Below are 15,864 nucleotides of genomic sequence, written 5' to 3'. Positions count from 1 at the left end.
CCAGTGGCACAGAAGCCTGCTGAGAGCATTTTTAACGTTTCATAAATATTTCTTTGCCCTCTGTGTCTGTCGCAGTAACTGCAGTAACTCAGCAACTTCAGTAAACATTTTAGTTCAGGTGATATTCAGTATAATACTTAAATTGATAAGATTTCTCTATATAAGTCTCCTCCTCATCCATGCAATAAAAATATTGCCATAATGTACTTCCTAGATGGATAACATGACTAAAGAATGCTTTGCCAGAGCTTCTCTCTTATTTGCTTCAAAATCCTAATGGCACCTGGCTGAGCTTATTTAGTATCGCGCCACAAGCACTCCTTGAATGTTGTCATATCAGGAAAGTGGATGGCTTTTTAATGTATAAAAATAAATTCAGTGCTCCAAGTTGATAGAACAAGAGGTATCCAATCTCTCACTGTTTAGTTTGCCACTCTGCAGCATTTTAAAAATTCCATATGGTATTAGTCTAAAGGGTAGCATTTTTGTTGTTGGAGCTGAGAATTGTATTTTTTTAGTGCAATCAGAGCGAAGTTGCTGGATTACTTGTATCTGTTGCTGCTGCTGCTGCAAGGCTTGTTGTTGCTGCTGTAAGGCAGAGGAGAGCTGGAGTCTCTGCTGAGGAAGGCTTTGCCCACGTCTGTTCACGGCAGAGCCAAGCTGAGACAACACTACGAAAAGGAGAAGGGGAAAGCAGGCAGGTCAAAGAGGTTGGGTGGAGGTCATCAGGGGTAGGAAAGGAAGACATAGGAAGAGAGTGTAACAGAAAGGGGATCAGTAGAATTAGTCTCAGAGTACAATCAGAAACCACAGAATAAAGTATACACTGCATAGACACTGTTAGTTGGAACATGCAATTAGACTATGAAGTGCTTGTGGACACGAAACAAATTTCTCATAGTGGACTTTAAAGCACATTTTAAAGAAATACTCCTTAATGAAGTTTGGTTACAGAAGCTCTACAGTTTTGGTAGAAATTGTTCTATGTGATTTAAATTCTATTCAATTTATGGAACTACCACAAATAAGACAAGCAGAAAAATGCATGCTTTTAACTTGCAAATCAAATTAAGTGCAGCATCACATATTCCACACTCTGTCGTGAAAACTTGATATATGTTTTGTTTTAATAGAGTAAGGGAAAGGCTTCTATTAAACACCAAACTTCATTCCAGTATGAAATTTATCATTGTCATTACAAAAAAACAGATGGAAACATTGCAAACACATACTTGCTGCTTGAGGTTGCATAAAGCTCCCTACTCCAGTCAGGTTAATAACAGCGGCTTGCTGGGCAGATAAAGCTTGATCTTGATTTGTTGGACATTGTTCAGCGCACTGGCAAAAATGAGAAGCTTGATACTTATTGTGGAATTTCAGTGTCACTGAATACATACATTCAAAAGCTCTGCATGAATAGATATGAGTTCTGCTTTTTCCCCATTTTAAAAAATGGATTATATTTTTATAGTGTTAAATATTGCCAACTGAGTGACTATTTAGAGCAGCCATTATGTGCTTTATAATAGCTCTTCTATCATTTTGGATTCTATAACCTGTTTTACATAGATGGGGAATGTTTTCCAGGACTGAAGGAAAACAGAAGTCCCAGGGGATCTCTGGCTGTACCTTGGACAACTACGAGTAGTAACTATAGTTCAGATCCAATCAGGTGGTAGCTCATTTCCTCCTAATTCCCCAGGAATCTGTGTAGCACTTAATGGTGGTCCACAGGCAAGAATACTAATCACTGAGTCATATATAAACCCAAAACATCAGGAAAAAAGTGAAGTTTATTTGTATCTTCACATTGTGCCATCATTTCAGTTAATAAAACAAAACAAAAAAAAACCAACAAAACCCCTGTTATATTCTGAAAGCAGCAAGGAAATCCTAAGCACTGGTTTACTGATCAAAGAACAAGGTAATTACAAACAACAGATGCAACAGTTGGATTCCAAGTGCCTTAAGAATACATCTACTACAGTGGTCTTCTCTTACACCACCACACACTCTAGCACATAACAGCTTAAAGACCCCTGCAAATGGAAATGACATTGTAGGAGAACTTTTCTGCAATGCGGGATTCCAGGAAACTGACTTTACCTGATAAGAGAGACAATTTGGGTGAGATAATATCTTTTATTGGACCAATTTCTGTTGGAGAGAGAGAAGCTTTTGAGCACATGAAGCTCTTCTCCAGGACTGGGAAAGATACCTCCAGCATCATGCAAAATGCAAGATAGAACAGATTGTTTAGCATATGTAGTTAGCACATATTCTAAGGACAGTTCAAGATGGAAGGTCCTGTTATCTTGTGAGCTTAGTGCCAGTCTATGTTCTATGTAGTATTTACATTTATCTTACTGATGATTCTTTCCCATTATTTGAAATAAAATTATTTTTAGACAAACTGAATTAGGTATCTTGGCTAAAGGCAGAGACTAATCAGTACACACAATCAGTACACACAAAAGGCTGCCGCTGGCCGCTCCAGGAAGACTAGAAAAGAGCTAGTAACTACACTGGTAAATAGAATTCAAAAGCAGAGCAGACTGTACTTTTCCGTTCCCAAATTTGCTACATTGTGGACACAGTCAGAAACAAATACCCTATCAGATACGATTTAAGGGAAGGGAACTTAGCATATGAGAATAGACTGAGGTTAGATTTTTCTACACAGAAATCCTCTATAAAGATTAATTCCTTTCAGTCATTTTACTTGCCAACTCAGCTTTCCATCCATTCACAATCATCCAAGATGACAATCTATAACTTAAGGGCCAAATGCAGCCCTACCTTTTACTAGTACAAAAATCTCAACTCAACTGAAGCTGCTAGGAGGTAGCCGAGCACTAATGGACAGGGCTAGAAAGAAACTTTGGTTAGTCTACAACCTTTTTGAGCACAAGATCACTTTTTGAATTTAAGTGCACTCCAAGATCTCTCTCAAATATAAATACCCTTACCCTACCTCCTTTCCGCCCCTTCTCCATGGGCCTGCCCCTGCTCACTACATCTTCCCTCTCTTGCCCATCCTCACTCACTTTCATCAGGCCGGGGCAGAGGGTTGGGGTGCAGGATCTGGTCTTTCAGGGATCTGGAGTGTGAGGGGGGCTCTGAGCTGCTCTGGGATGGTGTTTGGATGCAGTGGTGCTTGGGGCAAGGCGTGTAGGAGGGGTTTCATGACTGGGGTAGGAGTTTGGGATGTGGGCTCCATCTGGGCACTCCTGGTTGATGGTGCAGTGGGCTAAGGCAGGCTCACCCCTACCCTGGCCCTGGCCCACTCCTTAAAGCAGCCAGCAAACTCCATCCCAAGTCCTGTTGTGCCCCCTCTATGCTCTATGGAGAAAGGATACAGAGTGGGAGAGGGGGCACCTTGACATCAGCACCTCTCCTCTCCCTCCATTGCCCTGCATAGAAAGCAGAAAGCTCCCAGAGGAAGGGGGCAGCTCCAAGGCAAAGGGCAGGAGATGCACAGCAGTGGGGGGAGAGGCAGCTGAAGTGCTGAAACTTGATAGCCTCTTGGCCAAACTAGTCAGGATCACCTGTCAGAGGCGCCAAGATCTACCAGTAGATCCCCATCTACTGGTTAGTGACCACTGATCTACAGTAGTGAGTTGCATGAATACTCCTGTGAAGCATCTGGCACAAGTCACAGTGAGAATCAAAACAAATGACAAACTGGAGCGCTATTCTGATGCAGTATGACAGTTCCTATCCAATTGTTCTATGTATGGAGGGCAAGAACACCCTTCCCTCACATACTGACTGGCTTCTGTCCACATTAGTGTTGCATAATGCAAGGCCAGCTTATGTGCCCTGTCAAAACATCACCACTCCCCACCTTCTCTTTTCTGCAAGGGAATAGAGGAGGCAGGTCTCCAGCTGTAGCTATAACCTATTCTTTTCATGAGACTTCCTTTTCTCCTTAACCTGATTCAGACCTTTTGTGTAAATGCCCATTTACTACATTTTCTGGGGAAAGGGAGAGACACCATTTAATCCATGAATTGTAATTGCCACAGAAAACTACAATCTTCCAACTGATCCTGTAACCTTTTGAAGGACTCACAGACATATCTAGATCTTTACAGAGATCTTCCTCACAATTAACACCATGTGAGCCGTCTGTTTTAAATAACATTTTATTAGCCTTGTCTTCATGGAGGACTTAAATACATAAGAAATTATTTTTTTTTAAAAAAAAGCTTGATTTTAAGGTAAGTCATAGAAAAAGTTATGTTGACTTAAACTCAAATATGCAAAGTTTCCAATACTTTGTAACTAAAAGTCTGCTTACCCAATATGAATGTGAATGTTAAAAAAATAAAATGCTCTTCTGGTCTGAAATGAACAATTTTTAGGCCAAAGAGGAGGTATTTCTGACAAAGTTAAAATGAAAGTTAAGGTGGAGTTAAGAATGCAATGGGTCTTTCAACCTTCATTATATCATATGAATGTTTAATTCAATTTAAGGCTAGTGAATTCATACAAACTTACGCACTTGACACGCTACAATAAATGTGCAAGGCATAATATGAACCACCAGACATCTCCACTATCTTTGTCAGTTCTTTGTTGACTAATACACAGTTAAGCAATGCAGAAACTGTTAGAAGCAAACCTTAATAATAGTCCTTTCAATATTGTCATAATACAGGGGTGAAAGGATAGTGGACTAACTGGGCAACAAAACTCATTTTGATATTCCAAGATCTTGCAGAAATTATGAATGATTTTTGCCATCCAAAAATATATCCTTGATATATAATGAACTAGTATCGTTGATGTTCTCTTTCTTTAAACTACTCCAATCAACCACTCCTCACCCAAAAGGTACAATCATTTGGAGTAAACTATGCAGTTCAACAGCTTTCCAATGAATTTATGCAATCTTGCTGAGACTAACTGGCATACCTGTTCTCCCTGTTGTTGAGGACTAGAGGTTGCAGGCTGCTGGGACTGCTGCTGCGGATTGAACTGAGAGAGCTGCTGCTGCTGCTGCTGCTGCTGCAGTGGGTTGAAAATAAGTGAACCACCTGGAAGCTGTCACAGATTAAAAACAAAAGACATAATTCAAAATCATTTGCCTGCCATTTTCCAGGGAGAAACTCAAAAAAGATCTAGATACTAAGTTACTCTTCTCTTGCAGATATTTTAAAAATCTATAATAATGAATAGAGGTATATAAAATATGATAGAGGTATATAAAAATCATGAGTGGTGTAGAGAGGGTGAGTAAAGAAAAGTTCTTCATTAGTTCCCATAATATCAGGACTAGAGGACACCAAATGAAATTAATGGGTAGAAGGTTTTAAACTAATAAGCGAAAGTTCTTCACACAGCGCATAGTCAACCTGTGGAACTCCTTGCCAGAGGAGGCTATGAAGGCTAGAACTATAACAGAGTTTAAAGAGAAGCTAGATAAATTCATGGAGGTTAGGTCCATAAAAGGCTATTAGCCAGGGGGTAGGAATGGTGTCCCTGGCCTCTGTTTGTCAGAGGCTGGAGAAGGATGGCACGAGACAAATCGCTTGATCATTGTCTTCAGTCCACCCCCTCCGGGGCATCTGGTGCTGGCCACTGTCGGCAGACAGGCTACTGAGCTAGATGGACCTTTGGTCTGACCCAGTTCGGGCATTCTTATGTTCTTATGAATTTGAATTTATAAATGCTGCCGTTTTTGAAAAGCTCTTATTTTTCAAAAACAGTCTGCAGAATTTGTAGGCCTAGATTCCTACAGAGAAAAACTATATTATTGTCATTGTTATGAGACAGGTTTCCTTTGCTTACACCAGTTTCAACTGAATTATTCTTGATTTATAATATAATATATATTTTGAGAGAGAGGAGATTCAAGAGCACAACCTGAATGACGGTTTTAGGGGTAATGTAAATACAAGCATTTCACTAGTATCTTCATAATCTCTCTCTTACACACGTACACACACAAAATACAAATATGATGGTTGCACAATTAAACTTTTACATTTCTTGGCTTCCCTGAGAGTTAAGATTCCAAAAGCAAAGTTATATTAGCGCACTAAGTCCTCCATGCTTTGCAATGTATATTTTAAAACAAAGAATGTGCTAGCAAGCTGTACATTTAACTGTACAAACATATAAATGTGACTTGTGCATTTAGGAACTGCATTGAGTTTAACTGTGCAACCTGTTCATTTACATTTAATTTTTTACGGCCAGATACATAGAATATAGTGGATTTAGCAAGCAGAGTAAGTGGCACAAAGTGCACTTAAAACAGCTGTCTATGGCCAATGGAGAATTCCCTCCTAGCCAGAGGAATTCTTCTCTGACAGCTGTCTCCTGTGCCAGCTACACTCTATGCTTCTGGCAGAGGGAGTAAAGGGAAGCAGCCCAGGAGAATTAATCCTACTCTTAAGGCTCTAGAAAGACCTTGCACTACTGGTGTAATTTAGAGCTGCTCTTTTGTAGTTCTAACTTATGCTGGACCTGATAGCTTCCCCCCACCCCACCCTGCATTTGATCAGAGCTCTAATGAAAATAATAATTTCCCCCCTTGAGTTTATATTTTGCTTATATTAGTTATTCAGAGTTTGTCTGGAACAATTTGTTTTTCATAGCTTTTCTATTTCTGGTAATAGATTTTGCAAGTTCCTTGTTATCAGCAAGTGACCTAGCTGTACATGCATAGCTCATCTTTTGTCAGACATACTAATAAATGTACATGGATTTCTATTGCACAATTTCACAGTTTTCAGACAATCATAACTAAAAGGGGAAACAACTACTTTTTAGTGAAAGCATATATGCTAAAAAAGGAAGCCTTTATTATGCAATTAGCCACTTGAATTCATATTTCCAAATTTCACTATTTCTGCAACTTATTTTATGTCATTCATGACTGGTTGATTTGTTTTTAGTGGAGGAAAGGTGGCCTCAGGTTTCCTGTTTTATAAACTGATTTTAGTTTTCTTTTGAGACACCTATTATCTTAGCAGAGACCTTTTCTTGTCCTATGCACTTAAATCAAAATAATAAAATAAAACATTTACAATAATTATCATGTCTCTGAACACCTGGCTTGCAAATGCTGGACATCTATGTGACTACTACTCAACACACCTATATAAAATAATGTAAAGAACTATTAATGTGTCCAAGTACATTCATTACCTGTAGTAGATTTAAGGGCCGAAGACCTGAAGCATTTTTTAAACCAAAAGGGCTGCCTGTTAAATTAAAAGTAGGCAACCATTACTCACTTAGATGCACATCATCAAATCAAATACAGCACACCACGCCAATTAGATTATTTTTAAATATTCCAAACTTACAGCATGGCACAGTTAAGTTTTATATTTAACAGAGTAGTGTTCTTTATAGAACTGAACATTGCATTATTCAGACTTAGCTTAGGAGAACTGACTGATTAGATAGTTCTATCAATATTAAACACAGTATATTGCAAATACTACTATAGGTTCAATTTCTGTAGTCTGGCACACTCTGGTCTGGCAACATCCGGGGTCCGAAATGATTTTAGTTAGTGGGATGTCCACTTATCATGGCGTGTGGCCAAGTTTCCTGCAGTCTCAAAGTTCGTTTATAGTCACCAGTCTTAGTTCTCAATGTTCTGTGCTGTTGTTTAGCTCTAATTTACTCCTCAGTGTCTTCTAATTGCCTCTGGAATTTCCACTACATGCATCTGATGAAGTGGGTCTTTGCCCACGAAAGCTTATGCTCCAATAAATCTGTTAGTCTATAAGATGCCACAGGACTTCTAGTTGTTCTTGCAGATTCAGATTAACACGGCTACCCCTCTGATACTTCAAAGAGCCCTGTAAAGCAGGGGAAGTGTTGGTAATGCTGCTAGACCAGGAGTGGGGAACCTCCAGCCAACAGACTACATGCACTTTATGAGGGTAAGCTGCTGGTGGGCTGCAAGATGGTTTGCTTCCTGAGTGTCCACAAGCACAGAGTCCTGCAGCCCCCAGTTGACGTGATTCAATGTTCCTGGCCAATAGGAGCTGTGGGAAGCAGTGGCCTGGCCTGCAGGTTCCCCACCCCTGTTGTAGACAATATTGACCTCCTATGGTTTGGTAAATTCTATGGTTCAGCACTGGTCAGATCCTGAGGGTGCCAGACTATAGAAGTTCAACCTGTACTGTGATCTAGATAATGTATGCAGAGAGCATCCTAGCATGTTCTGTAGTTCTTCCTCTATGTTTGCATCCCACACATGGACATGTCTGGAATCCCAACGAAACAGCAGTTCTGACAGCTGCATTAGAGAGAGGAAAATATTGAAATAATGCAAATTATAATAGCTTTTTTGAAGATCTCAGTCCAAAACAATTTCTGAGAGGATAAACATCTAAGAAACATTAGGCATTTTTCTGCTCTGTTCGGAAAAAGATTGCAGACTAAGAACTTAAACACTTCTCACCAATGAATGTTGAAGTATACTGATTTCTACAGCAATATTTTATGGTGGCTAAAATGCTAATACATACTTTAAAACACAGTCTAGTAAAAGAATAAGGGTCTGAAACACTGAAACATGGGTCCTCTCCTAAATTCTTCTCTTCTGGTAGTGATGATTGCAAGTCATTTTGAACTTGCAATGTGACCTACCTCAGAAACTCCTGCTGGGTGACTGAAATGTATAACCAGCTGCATAATACATCTCCCTAACCTAACCCCCTGAAGATAACTACTTCAGACACACTCAACCTCAGCTGAACTTAGACTAAGAATGTAGAGATCATTCCCAAATTCAGGTCACTGAGGCCTATGTCCTAAAAGGGATTGAGGTATCCTGGCAATCTGCAACACCATCCTCTCTCAGCTGCCATCTAAACTTGCTTGGCACTTAAATGTCTACTGTAAAAGTTGCCTAGACACCTAAGTTTCTTCCCTCTGGGCACATGCACCTCATCCTATTAGTCTGGACACCTACTGTGATGGTACTGCCCGGTACGCAATACCAGCACCTCCAGATGCAGTACCAACACCCCCAGTCAGAGCTCAACAACTTTTCCCCTGAAGTACCAGCACTTTTTTTTTTTTAAACGAAAAAAGCACTGCCTAATGGATACGTCTATGCACAAGTGAGATCCATAAACCAGGAAGAGACAGGCTGGTAAATGTCTATCTTGCCCTTTGGGCCTGATCTAAACAAACACTGAACATACCTGTGTGATCAGGCTCGATTCAAAATATAGCAGCAGTGCAGTTGTGCCTCCTCACTTACAACTTCTAGCACAATAGTTAGAGCACTCACCTGGAAGTTTGGGTGGCCTAGGTTCATGCTCCCATCTGCCAGTAGGGGAGAAAGGATTTGAACAGGGGTCTCCCACATCTCGGAAGACAGCGCTAACCACTGAGGTAAGTTATTTTGATGTCGGTTCACCCTCAGTCTCTCTAGTTGGAGCTGTTCTGGATAAATGCTCACTGTGCCAGAGAGAGAGCCTAGCAGTAGTACACTTACCCAAGTGCTGGCTAACCCAGAGTCCAATCCCCATGCTTCAATGATTCTATAATTATTTATCTTCAATTAAACAGCTTTGAGAGGAGAGACTAAGGCAGATCCACAGCAAAAAGTCCCAAAGTCCAGTAGTTAGGGACATGGGAGATCCCCAATCAAATCTTTTCCTCCCATCAGAGAATATCTTATTACCTTTTTATAAAACCATTGTATGCTCATATCTTGAATACTGCGTACAGATGTGGTCGTCTCATCTCAAAAAAGATATATTGGCATTGGAAAAGGTTCAGAAAAGGACAACAAAAATGATTACGAGTTTGGAATGGGTCCTATATGAAGAGAGATTAAAAAGACTTGGGACTTTTCAGCTTAGAAAAGAGAAGACTATATGATAGAGGTCTATGAAATCATGACTGGTGTGGGAAAAGTGAATAAGGAAAAGTTATTCAATTATTTCTAGAATATAAGAATTAGGAGTCACCGAATTAAATTAATAGGTAGCAGGTTTAAAACAGACAAAATTAAGTTTTTCTTCACTCAGTGCACAGTCAACCTGTGGAACTCCTTGCCAGAGGATGTGGTGAGGACTAGGACTTTAACTGGGTTCAAGAAAGAACTAGATAAATTCATGGTGGTTAGGTCCATCTATGGCTATTATCCAGGATGAGTAGGAATGGCTTCCTAGCCTCTTGTCAGACGCTGGGAATGGCTGATGGGAGAGGGATTGCTTGAAGATTCCCTGTTCTGTTCACTTCCTCTGGGGCATATGGTATTGGCCACTGTCAGCAGACAGGATACAGGGCTAGACGGACCTTTGGTCTGACCCATTGTGGCCACTCTTATCAGCTGGTGTGGCAACTGAGCCTGGGTTTCCCACATTCTGAATTAGTGTGGTCTCCACAAGGCTAAAACTTATAAGGGAGGCACCACCACCATCTCTTCCTGCCTCTAGGGAAGGGCTTAAAACAGATTCCTCTCATTAGAATCTCCCATTGGCTATTTTGGCAGCTCCCTATCTAATATCATGGCTTCTGTGGATCCCTTTCTTAAGCACTTATTTCTCCCCACTGGGAGTCTAGGTACCCAACTCAGCTTTCTGGATACTGGTGTTGTTCTTGTGATTTTTCTGAGCACTTGAGTGTTGCAATGCCTAAACCCCCTGTGGATTCAAACCTGAATGTACACACTATCCTTTCACTGGCACATTTCCACTGCTTTCATATTCTACGTTCACTGCAGTTAAAGACTCCTGCTATTTAACATGAGCAGAATGTTTCCACATGATAGCTCTTTAACCAATTCATACTAACCTGCCTGAGAGGCAGACTGCATTGCAGCTGGCAGCGCACTTGGTACCAGACCGCCTGATGGTAAAATGCCACTCAGATTTATACCTGCAGGGGTTATGGCGCCAGTATTACACCCCAGCATAGGGTTTGAGCCACTCATCAATGTCTGTGCTCCACTATAGAAAAAGAAAGAAAACACATCAAATCTAAGTGGCACACTTGTGTATGAAGAACTAGATTTCTGCTATGCAGTCTCCGACAACACCATTAACAGTTTGCTCCAAATGTGTTCTATTTAAGGTGACTGATCAGAACATTAAAATTATCCTATTTATTAATTCATCCCAAACTAACATTAAATGAATGTTACTGTTGAGTGTGAAACATGCCATGTGTCCTCCACAATACAGACATCAAGGCATCTTAAAAAAACACATAGAGGAGTATCAAAGTACCTAGGATTTGAAGTGTATAATTCTTTTACTCTAAGCCTGCAGTATTTCTAAACACAAAGACTAATACAACCTTAAACACAGCAGCACTGACAGGACATAAAAAAAGCTTGAGAGCAGGCTCATGTTTTCCTTCAGCAACTTGAAGAAATCTGTTTAATAGATTTGGAATGAGGAGTTGCTGCTGGAGAGTTCAGATGAGCAATTCACACATCTGACATGGTTATGGTGCACTCTGCTTTAAGGAGTCAATAAAAATCTACCTTGATAATAACAGGAATAATTCCACTATTGGCAGAAGTGCTTTTAAAAAGTAAGACTAATTTAAGTCTCAGAATAAGTGTAAAAATGCTTAATAAAATAATATGATCATAAGAAAGATACCTATTAAATGGAATATCAGTGTAACAGGTTTAAAACAAACAAAAGGAAGTCTTTCTTCATATAATATACAGTCCACCTGTCTAACTCTTTGCCAGAGGATGTTGTAAAGGCCAAAAATATACAACAAGGTTCCAAAAAGAGCTAGATAAATTTGTAGAGGACAGGTCCATCAATGGTTATTAGCCAGGTTGGGCAGGGATAGTGTCCTAAGCCTGTCTGCCAGAAACCACTGGCAAAAAAGGATGGATCACTTGATGATTACCTGTTCTGTTCATTCCCGCTGGGACACCTAGCACTGGCCACTGTTGAAAGACTGGATAGTGGGCGAAAAGGACCTTTGGTCTGACTCAGTATGGTTGTTCTTCTTATAAACATTTTACACAGATTCTTTTACTCACATGGGCTTTTAGAAAGAATTTTGTTTAATTATTTTAATTTGGAATGATCTGCATATCCCATCTCCTTTTTCACAATGATTAATAATAAAGAACAGTCAAGTGGGAAAACTGTAATAACAAAATCTCAAGAGCTATCATAGGTTTTGTAGCTAGGCAAGCACCTGTAATTAAATCCTATACATCATCAAATCTCAAAATACACAGATCAGTAGTTCTCATTCAACTTCATCAGCATTCAAATATTGGATTTCTTGTGTTTGAGCATCTCACAAAACTGCATAAATGCTGAATTACATCATTAGAGTCTGAAACAATACATATTCATTGCACATCCTGAAAAAGCCCTGACTTAAAGAGCATTGAAAATTTCTGTAAATCAATATAAGGCAGGTTATTAAGAAACCACTAAAATAAAGTGACTTACCACACAGAGCCCACTACATTGATGAAGTTAAGTCCTGCAGGGTTTGCCATGACCTGGGTAGAGGTGGTTCCTGTAGTAATGGATGTTACCATGGTGGAAAGAGGAATGGTCATTACAGGCAATGCCTGGCTCAGAGACATTTGCTGCTGAGCAAACGGGGTTAACAAAGTGGGCTGAGGGGTGAAGCCTGAATCTTGGGGAGTAGGGGTGGCAGAAGGGGTAATAGGAGTTGAGCTCTGAGCGTCAGAAGGGTGTGGGGTCGATGAAGGGGTGTTGGTTGGAGTAGGAGTAGATGGTTTAGGAGTTCCAGACCCTGCTCATTGAGAAAAATAAAAAGTGCTAGTTTGTTATAAAAGGCCAGTCTTTTTGTAAAATAAGGTTAATGGAATCTTATTTAGCACGGATAATTTGTTCCAGTTTTTTAAACTGCAAGTGTTAATTTCTACACATGACATATGAGTGTTGTTGCACTCGCCCATTATTAAGGATGCAGTATATCACACAGAAACCTCATTTCCACTTTTACCAAACACAAATTTGTATCTTCCATTAAGTGCTTTTAAAATGCATAGTACACTAAGTCATGAGTCTGTTGGAAATATTTTTAAGTCACTGCAGAACAATTTTGCTGAGTGACCATTTTGACTCAATTAATATTTTTGGTTAAAAAATATAAAAAATATAGTCCTTATTAAAGGTCTGTATAACACCATCATGCTAAAACATGGAAAACAACAGATTCAACAAAGAACAGATAACAGTTTCAGTGATCAAATGGGGTCAATGGTAACCACCTAAATTCTATCCAACAGATATTTAGAACGGTATTTGCCAGAGTTCAGTCAAATCACAAAAGAAATAAACACTTTTTTTGCAGGAGATAATACTGCATCTTTAAAAGTTACTGTGTAATTCCTTCTGCTTAAATGTAGAATGTATTGATACATTTGTTGTGAATGCAGTATGCACAGTTTATCAATAGAAGAAACAAAAACCAGAAAAAGTAAAAAACTCAAAAGCTCTTGAGGTGTTCTCTTTTTTAGCTTTCATGTCCTGCAGAAAGAAAGGAAAGAAATGTAAATGTCCAAAAGCTGCGACCAGAGCTTTACTTACAGTAACAACTGTGTGCAGTAGATTTACATAATCCATACCAGCAACATAAAAAGGTGTGAACAGAACTGTTAGAAAATTTATGAAGTCTTTCTTATGTTTTTCTTTGTGCAAAACAAGAAGGCAGAAAAATTACACCTTTTGAGCTACCCAAAAGATTTTAAATTATTTAAATCAAAAAACAAAAAACAAAGGGAACCCCCCCCCAAAAAAACCCTTATCACTGTGCAGCATACTGAAATGTTCAGTGTGCAAATATTCAGAAAAAGGGAAAACTGTGGCTGTGTTTTCTCTCTCTGTACAAATCTATTCACGAAAGGTCTCAAGACACATTTTTAAAATGGTTTATGATCTATAATTACAATAAACCTGTCACTGTTAATTAAAAAAAAAATCAATCTCAGATGTCACTCATTTTAGAAAATTACATTTTAACACCTTACATTTTGGTGCTATAATCATCATCACATTTCTGTAATCAACAATGATTGGTAAAACAGTGTTGGAGTGTTTTAAAAAATCATCTCATAGTTTATTGTATCACCATCTTGGGACTGATCAGGTTATATACATACACACAGATACAACTGTACCAGCTCCTATGACATTTAAAAAGAATCAATTCCTTAAATTATGTAAATGCAAATTGGTCTTATATACTCTTACTTTTACACTGGAGGAAAGAACCACACTTTGGAGTCTCACTGTCACATTAGCTACCAGGCTTTTTTAAAAAAAGAGAATCATACTGGTTGCATAAAATGTATTAAAACGTATACACAAAGGGTGCATACATATATATTTATATATATATACAGAAAAACAAACACAATTACAGTAAACATAAAATACATACAGTGAACAAGAGACCTGCCTGAAGCTTTGCACAACTTATACAATTTAGAGTACACTATACATTTAAGTTTCACCATTCCACTGGTTAAGTTTATCTCAAGAAGCATTATGCAAAAGCCTAAGATTTAATGGAGAATTTAGTTCGTGACTCACTTTGTGAAGAGCTCGCAGGAGACATGGCAGCTGGAGAAAGCATGCTAACTTGACTAAGATCCATAGACTGTTTCCGAGAAAGACTGGGAGGCTTGGAAGTAGGAGGAGGAGGAGTTGGGGATTTTAGGTGGCCACTTGACTGCTGTGAACTAAAAATATTACCTGAAAAAGCACATTTAATACATGTTAGGGTTCTGTGGAGGAACACTAGTTAGAATATTTTCCATTACATACATCCTTGAACAATACTAGTTAACTAGAAGCAGTCAGATCAGTTTTGAAAAATGCTCTCCATAACCTATAGAAGTAAAGTTTTTACATTATATTTGAAGTTATTACATTAAGTAATGAAACCTCACACTTCAAAGACAAGGGAAACAGACAGAAGGAGGGAGAGAATAAAAAGCTAAAATGTATTTACCTGAAGAACTATTTCCTGAACTTGAAGGTAATTTGATGGGAGGAGGTCGGTGTTTTACACCCTTCCCCAATACTGAAGACTGGACAGACCCTGATAGACTCTCTGGCTGCTAAGAAGAAACAGAAATTAAAGATATATTAACCCAGTTGGAAATCACATTATACATGCTAGTAGAAATAAGTTACTATTAAATTAAAGCATTTCTATTAGAATTCAGAAGCAAGGTAACTTTCAGGAAGTGGTGTACTTTTGTGGGGAACATTAGAAACACAATCTGTGATCTATTTCAGATGCAGCTTTTGCCAAAAGCGATCTACAGACAGGTGGCAAAATTAAAATAAAACAAGTAATGAGAATTATATTGCTTCTTTCCTATTTTGAATTAATTACTAATGACATTCCAGGAGCAGAAGAATGACAGACATATTATTGAAAGAAAGAAAGAAAAACTTGGTCTTACAGATAAATTTTATTTTTTTGTCTGTCAATACTGAGGCACTCGGGATTCAAGGAATAGAATCAGAATATGGGAACAGGAATATTAATACTTGGGTGAAATCCTGGCCCCACTGAAACTGATAAGGAGTTTTTGTCATGCTTGCACCATTATATTTAGAATGAAGGTGTTCTGCTTTTTGTTTGACTAATTATGATCAGAATTTTTTAAAACGAATTAACCCTAACCTTTACAGCTATTCAAATGCGATGATGGTCCGCCAGGGTTAGCTCTGGTGGGCCACCGCTATATAGTGGACAGGATCTGGACCGTGGGCCGATATTTGCCCACCCTGATCTAGATACATGTAACTATTAGTTCAGATTATCAGACAATCTGTTTCAGAAAAAATAAATTTACAGATAAAAGCCGAGTACTTAAATTTACATGCCTGGAGTATAAATTCA

At 38.9% G+C, this 15,864-nt stretch overlaps 1 protein-coding gene across 23 annotated transcripts in view; it reads right to left on the bottom strand.

Moving 5' to 3' along the window:
* The window catches only part of SUPT20H (SPT20 homolog, SAGA complex component), a 60,277-nt gene that overhangs the window by 671 nt on the left and 43,742 nt on the right, over positions 1-15,864 (bottom strand). For 6 of the 23 annotated variants that reach the window (XM_075919134.1, XM_075919136.1, XM_075919140.1 and 3 more), the window contains 8 exons: positions 14,962-15,070; positions 14,541-14,702; positions 12,423-12,735; positions 10,786-10,940; positions 7,162-7,217; positions 4,921-5,049; positions 1,233-1,338; positions 547-671 (listed from right to left, as the gene is read on the bottom strand). In XM_075919134.1, coding sequence (XP_075775249.1) covers positions 547-671; positions 1,233-1,338; positions 4,921-5,049; positions 7,162-7,217; positions 10,786-10,940; positions 12,423-12,735; positions 14,541-14,702; positions 14,962-15,070 — 1,155 coding nt within the window. The remainder of the gene's footprint in view (positions 1-546; positions 672-1,232; positions 1,339-4,920; positions 5,050-7,161; positions 7,218-10,785; positions 10,941-12,422; positions 12,736-14,540; positions 14,703-14,961; positions 15,071-15,864) is intronic. The other 17 variants (XM_075919142.1, XM_075919144.1, XM_075919151.1 and 14 more) reach the window with 12 other exon arrangements.

Source organism: Pelodiscus sinensis, chromosome 1, assembly GCF_049634645.1.
Source record: "Pelodiscus sinensis isolate JC-2024 chromosome 1, ASM4963464v1, whole genome shotgun sequence".
Lineage (NCBI taxonomy): Eukaryota > Metazoa > Chordata > Testudines > Trionychidae > Pelodiscus > Pelodiscus sinensis.
Note: the sequence above shows the minus strand (reverse complement) of the source record. Positions and strands in the feature narration are given on the sequence as shown.